We start from the raw sequence: 7,642 nt of genomic DNA, 5'->3' as shown, positions 1-7,642 counted from the left end.
TTTTTACACATTTGTACATTACAATTGTATGCACATGCCACAGGTAATATATCTATATATTTGAATCTCAACCAGTAAAGGGATTCACACAGTGTGTCAAGACAATATTGCATTTCCGTACTTCACTTTGAGAGAGAGGGGGATTTTTGTTGATGCATCTATAAATGTCAACCATGAGTTAGGAGCATTCCCAGTTAGCGAATGGACCCATCGCTAAGCCACACCCCCTTTGAAAACTCGGACAAACAAACAACGCTTCACTGACAGTGACTGACTGACCAACCGTGACTGAATGACATTCAATGACTTACAATGGCGGGAGTTGGCCAATTTCTGATTTCTGATTTACCACAGCAAGTAATATATATATATATTTTTTTTTTAAGATGACAAGAATATTTTGTCTAGAAGCTTTTCACCATCAAATATTAACGAGTTGTTTGTCAGAGTTTTCTGCCTGTCGTGACTTTTGCTGTGATATGATTGGACAATTTCTATTTCGGGGTGTGGCTTAGCGATAGGTCCAATCCCAGTTTTTACTGTAATACTGTAGTGCACGACTTGTCCACCCAAATCCAAGTAGCTCAAGTCAATCCCACACAGTCACTACCTTAATGCCACCTTAATGCCACCTACCTAGCCAGATCTACATGTATCATAAGTGCCACATTCAACCAAAAGATCACTCAAATGTTATGACGATGATCTGTTTGAACAGTTACTGATATCTAATATAATGGCTTCACGTTGTGAATAATGTGAATGTTATAATGTTATAAATAAACCTGGAATGATTGGTGAATAAATCAGCCAAATAAATACACTATGAATATCATAGTGAATCCTCTTTACATCTGGTTGCTCAAACAGGTGCCGACAACGACACACAAAACCACAACGCGCGTAAGCTTAGGTCCACCTGCACCCAATGTTGGGGACGAGGGTAGAGACAAGGGTATGGGCGGCTGGACTGTTGTCAAGCTGTGTCGTATGGCAGTGCTGCAGTGCGGTGCACCTTCTCTACTCCACATACAGCTTGCAGAACAGTCCCATGCCGTTCCTCAGCCAGGAGGAACCACTCATATCATTTCTGGGTGGGCGCGGGCGCGGGGAGGGATAGTAGCAGCCTGTTGACCTCTCTGAGTCGGGCATCCAGTGTTTCTGTGGTCAGGGCCAGCTCTCCAAGCTGAGTCTGCAGGCTGATGATCGTCCCGTTCAACTCCTCCTCTTTGTGTCGTGAGTTGGCGGCCTGTCTGCTGTACTCCAGCAGCATGCAGCCTCCGCCGATGAGGAAGATGATGCCCTCCCCCAGCAGCTCGGCCCCCAGCTCGGCCGCCATGTCCTCGTTTAAGGGCTTGATGGTGGCGCCTCGGAAGCCCATGATCCTCATCTTGGTTCTCATCTCCACCCAGTGGTAAACTGCAAAAAAGTGCACAGCAAAATTAACTGCGAGTAACTGATGACAGTAGTCTATGGGCCTGGGCTGAACTGTCACTCATTTTTCTAAGTTAATTGATTTCATCTAGGTTATGGCAAAGGCGAATATCAGAATTTTAGATATTGGCTTATATTAGGCTAGACATTCAATGGACCTATCGCTAAGCCACGCCCCAAAATAGAAATTGTCCAATCATATCACAGCAAAAGTCACTACAGGCAGAAAACTCTGACAAACAACTCGCTAATATCTGATGGTGAAAAGCTTCTAGACGAAATATTCTTGTCATCTTTAAAAAAATAAAATAAAATTTAAAAATATTACTTTCTGTGGTAAATCAGAAATTTGCCAACTCCCGCCATTGTAAGTCATTGAATGTCATTCAGTCACTGTCAGTGAAGCGTTGTTTGTTTGTTTGTCTGAGTTTTAAAAGGGGGCGTGGCTTAGCGATAGGTCCATTATTGTCCCAACTTCAAAAAGCACTAACGCCTTCTCTAACGTCCTGAGTTCACGAGAACCAAACGAACACACCATTAATAGTACAACTTCAATGACAAACGAGTGCCCACCCCCTGACCGATGTACTGCACTATTGAGTCATTTCTACTTCAGTCAAGGGAAAGGGCAACATTGGATGCACTTTGAGCACGTTTAAACGATTGGCTTAACAACAGTGACAAATGAACCCCATTGGTTATTACACCTGTCGGTCACACCCCTCAAATGAACCCCATTGGTTATTACACATGTCGGTCACACCTCTCACTCCAACCTCTGGCTCTCATAGAGACTGTAGCTGCCTGCAAATGGTCAGAAATGACTTACTCTGCGCCGGAGGGAGACATATATAGGTCTTAAAGAATTCGCTCCTTCGAGCGCCAGCCTTTATCCTGTTGGCCACGGGTTTACTCATCTGCCGGACGCCCAGATAGAGCAGCTTGGCGATGGGGAAGGCACCGACAACCATCTTGGCGGAAGTGCTTCACCTCGGCGGGTCAGGTGGGAGGAGACAACGTGATGACGTTTAATAAACATTCGTTGCGTAACCGAAGAGCGTAACGTAAGGAAAAGAGGTGAAAGTTACCAGTGAGGTAACACACACATAGTATATACAGTACAGGCCAAAAGTTTGGACACACCTTCTCATTCAATGCGTTTCCTTTATTTTCATGACTATTTACATTGTAGATTCTCACTGAAGGCATCAAAACTATGAATGAACACATAGGAATTATGTATTTAACAATAAAGTGTGAAATAACTCTAAATATGTCTTATATTTTAGATTCCTCAAAGTAGCCACCCTTTGCTTTTTTGTTGTTAATAACATATATAATAATAATATTAAATATAATATGTGTTAATAATAATATGTTATTATATATATATATATAATATTATTATTATATATTTTATTAACAACAAATTTTATTTTATTTTATTAACACAAAGTTTGTGTCCAAACTTTTGGCCTGTACTGTAAGAAGAAACCGTAGAAGAAGAAAGTGTTTTTTTCTCCGCTCCATACCTACAAGTTAGATAAAGCTGATAAAGAGTTGTTGATAGACGGATGAATACGAGTTGCTTTATGTTTTAATTAATTAATTAATTTTGCCATTTAGCAGACGCTTTTATCCAAAGCGACTTACAATTACGAATTACAGGGACATTCCCCCTGGAGTAACTGAGGGCTAAGTGCCTTACCCAAGGGCACACTAGTAGTGGTGTGGCTCCAGGCGGGATTTGAACTCACAACCTTCCGATCACAAGTCCAACTCACTATCCACTATCCACTACTAGACCACCACTATCCTTTACAATTGACGTTGTTCAGTAGAAAATATCAAAACATTGATGAGTCTTATTTTTAAAGCAAACCAACCTGCAAAAAATATTGCAAGTACTAAAGGAAGACACATTCAGTTTATAATGAGCTTTTATTAGCAATTTCGAAACAACGTGTGCGATGAACAGCAGATTCATGTTGCACAAAGCATTTTATTGTCGAGCAGTTTTCTGTGGTGGAACTGAGCTCATCACCAGGGCAACGCATCCGGGTACTTTGCCCTCGCTTCATGTCCACGCCCCTTTTTGGGTAGTAGAAATCAGAGCAGTCATACGTCATCTGCCTGTCATCAGAATGATCACGCACCCTTTTGGCTGGTAGAAGTGTTCGCAGTTTGACTGGCGGTCAATGTACATTTGTGGTCTTTGCTACTTTAATTAATACGATAAAATAAGAAAACCGTATTGCTTTTTTAGCTATCAGGAGCCCAAATCCGATGGCCAGTCTGGCAAACAATGATATAGTGTCGTTGCCGAACAATGATCGACGTCGTTAGAAAAATGAATGAAATTGTGAATTATATATGAATTATGAGCAGTCCTCTCTCTTTTGGAAGTAAATAAATACTGTGCATGGTTGTGTGTTTTATGTCAAAGGAAAAATAAATAAGGATGCACGTTAAATAAAGGATTTGTTAAATGAAAGGCTGAATCAGTGTTCATTATTGTCATGTCAGAGTCAAGTGTATTGTTACATCCCATTATAAGTATAAAGCACAAGAGTAACATTCTTAGGCTTCATGTGTTCCCTTGTGACTCACAAATGAAATCACATTTAACACTGGAACATTTTCAAGCAGGCAAACTGTTCAATATCATTATTGACAGTTAAATGATTTAAGGTTTGTAGCTATAATGGACTTCACTTAGCCTATATAGCGCCTTTATCCAAAGCGCTTTACAACGGCCTCTCATTCACTCATTCACACACCAATGGCGGCAAGCTACCATGCAAGGCCCCATGCAAGGCCCGCTCACAATCTGGAGTTCAGTGTCTTGCCCAAGGACACTTCGACATGTGGCCAGCCGGGGCTCGAACCGATGATCTGACTGCCAACCTTGCGATCATTAGACGCCGACTCTACCTCCTGAGACACAGACGCCCCATTGTATTCTCTTTATGAAGCGCAAAACATCTGACATAATTGTATTTATTTAAAAAAAATAAAAATAAAAATAAAAAAATAATAATAATAAATATGTATGACATAGGTGGATAAATAAAAAAGATGTATATAATAATAATAAATAAACTACCACGGGAGGGCTCACCTGCGCCAGCTGTGTAAACGCCTGAACACCTGGCTCGGGTTACAGTAGCAGTGGGCTGGACTAAAAGACTAAACTCCCCAAGAACTTCACTGATTCAGTACGCAGTCCCAGAACTGTCCTGGACGGTGGAACAATAGACCACTTCTACATCAGACCCGATTCATTCAACTTGTTGGATCGTTAGTGTGCTGCCGTCTTCAGCAGAGGAACAAAGGTCCCTTTTGGGGTAAGGAGGTTTTTCATGTTGGAAGTGTTTACTAACATTAAACTTAAAGGAGCGCTTGTCTCTGCGTGGGACAGTCCCATAAGTGTGTAGCGCTGGGCACTTCTAACCGATTGTTGTCGTTCCATGTTTGTGTTTTGCGATCGCTTGTCTTTGTGAAATGTGTGTGTTTCATATCAATCTTCGAAAGCACGGTTATTCATAATGCACAATGTTCTACTTGTAAGAACGGTCTTTTTTTAGAGGTCTTGCTCTTGAATGTGAGGAGGAGCTTCAAGCTTGTCTGGGTTTCTCAAACTCCTGGAAATCAGATCCCATTTAACATGAAACACAGCTTAGATGTCTGACGGCTCTGTACTGTAGATCAAGAACTTCTGCCCAGCATGATTCATAACTTCAGAACCTACTAGTTGCCCCCTTACTGAAAACAGGACAACAGGACCACCACCCCCCCCCTCAACATCCAGTCTACCTTCTTGCTGAGAGCTGTCAAAATACTGGGAAGGCTCGTATGTGTGAAAGGGGCTTAGCTTAGCTTAGTTTTTCTGTATTGTGCTTGCTGTAACCTGTACTGTAACTTTTAACTGGTCTGTTCAATCACTCACCACCACTCTCTCCAACAACTCCAACAATTAAACACACACACACACACACACACACACACACACACACAGAGCACTTTAATAGGAACACTATACTAATACTGGGTAGGGCCTTCCCTTCTCTCCCAAAACAGCCTAAATTCTTCATGGCATTGATTCCGCAAGATGTTGGAAACATCCCTTTGAGATTCTGGTCCATGAGGACATGACTGTATCACATAATTCCTGATTTTTCAGGTGCACTTTTAAGCTGTGAATCCCCCAGTTCTACCACATCCCAAAGGTGTTCTGTTGGATTCAGATCAGGTGACTGGGAAGGCCACTGAAGAACACTGAAGTCATTGTTGTGTTTCTTGTTCATTTACACCAGACGACTTTAGCTTTGTGACATGGTGCATTTATCATGCTGGAAGCAGCCATTAGAAGATGGGTACATTGTGGCAATTTAGGGATGCCCATGATCAGCAACAACACTCAAACAGGCAGTAGCATTCAAGTGATGATTGACTGGTATTAACGCGTCCAATGTGTGCCAAGATAACATTCCCCACACCCTTACATCACGTGAATGAATGAGAAGGTGTACAAGTTATCCTAATGAAGTGTTTGCTGAGTGTACAGGAAACGTGTGACACGTGTGTAAACAGGCTTCTAGCACTGAACATGCAAATTGTTGAAGAATATCCTGTCAAGAGAGACTTTCTACAATCCATTGCAGTTAATACATTTATGTTTGGCATTTAGCATACTAATAACACATAATACATGATGTGTCCACAGTGATGGATCCACCCATGTCATAATTCGCCAGTAATGATATTCTCCATATAAATGACTAAATAATTAAATTAAGATTATAAAAACCCATCCTTTTAATATTGCATTTAAGTTACAAAATAATTAAATTAAGATTATATAATGATTGAAGCACTTTGAGCTGCAACGTTTGCAGGAAAAACGCTATACAAATGAAGTTATTATTATTATTATAATCAGCAGTTCCTTGCTATTCTCCCCATGCACATACCTCAGCAGCACACGGTGTGATGTTTGGTGTGGATGTTAGATGCGCAGTGTAACTTGCCTGGAATGCCAAGTTGTTACATTGTGTAACAACATTGAGAGATTCCTGAGTCGTATGGCATTGAGCCATCCAGCTTGTGTGTCTTTGGGAAGTCAGGAAGACTCAACACATAGCCTACGTTTAAACCATCACCAGTTTGTTTTTTTTGTGGATTTGTGGATTTTTTAAATAGTGATCATGGTAATCTGATCATACTATGTGACAGATACCTAATGCATAGCCTACATCTTCTATCTGAGGTTTTTATGACTGACGATATTCACTGTTTTCCACCGGCATAAGCTAATGTAGCTCCTAGTGTCTCTTATCTGTGTTTGTCAGTCTTGTTATAATCTGTGATTATTGTGTAATGTGGTGTCTTTAATTGTCTAGACAATGACATGGATCAGACTATAATTTTGCTTGTTAGACAGGCTTAACCTTTTGTCAGCACACCTGTACCCAACCCTTCCTGTGTGACATGGTTCAGTGTGTGTGTGTGTGTGTGTGTGTGTGTGTGTGTGTGTGTGTGTGTGTGTGTGTGTGTGACACTGTGTGTGTGTGTTTATGTATTTGTATGTGTATGTATTTGTGTGTGGGGGGTGTGTGTGGGGGTTGGTGGCTGGGTGTGAAAGAGGTAGAACAAGTCTAAGTTGAGATGGGTGTGTATACTTATAATTCATAGGAAGCTTTTGATGAGGGTTTTAGGAAGTCAGCGTTAGCCCACATAAATCAGGCTATGAGTCCTTTGAAGGAATTGGGCGGGGTGCGTTGGGTTGGGACAGTGTTTGTATATCTGCTCATAGACCCGTGGTGTGAAGTGGCCGGGATGAGAGAAAGCTTGTTGTGTCAGAACAACAGAAGCTCTCTGTTGACATTACTTATGACACAGGGCTCAGATCAGTTTCACCTCTGCCACTGGCCTTTAAGGAAATCACGTTGAAGCCTTTCTATTGAGAATGTTGTTGAAAAAACAGAAGCATTTGAATACTTGTAAACATGCCAAGACTGTAGCATAATTATAGCCCAGTTTTGATTGATAGTCATAAGTCATAATTGATAGCACAGTTATACAGGATATGTGAGTAAGTAGATCTCAGACTTTATGGTCCCTGGTCATTAATGTGCTGCTAACAGACAGACAGACAGACACAGTCATGGGTAAAAGGACCCATGACCAAAATGTGACATTCATCAGA

At 41.2% G+C, this 7,642-nt stretch overlaps 1 protein-coding gene across 1 annotated transcript; it reads right to left on the bottom strand.

The window, feature by feature from the left end:
- opa3 (outer mitochondrial membrane lipid metabolism regulator OPA3) lies at nucleotides 1–2,405 on the bottom strand (the record flags this gene model as incomplete). Its single annotated transcript, XM_080547223.1, has 2 exons — nucleotides 1–1,419; nucleotides 2,264–2,405. 2 exons carry the CDS (start codon nucleotides 2,403–2,405, stop codon nucleotides 1,085–1,087), a joined length of 477 nt encoding a protein of 158 aa, XP_080403349.1. The 3' UTR covers nucleotides 1–1,084.
- Nucleotides 2,406–7,642: the final 5,237 nt, after the last annotated feature.

The sequence above is a fragment of the Nansenia antarctica genome (assembly GCF_963989245.1).
Source record: "Nansenia antarctica genome assembly, chromosome: 17".
Classification (NCBI taxonomy): Eukaryota; Metazoa; Chordata; class Actinopteri; order Argentiniformes; family Microstomatidae; genus Nansenia; species Nansenia antarctica.
The sequence above is the reverse complement of the archived record's forward strand: the minus strand, read 5'-3'. Positions and strand labels throughout refer to the sequence as shown.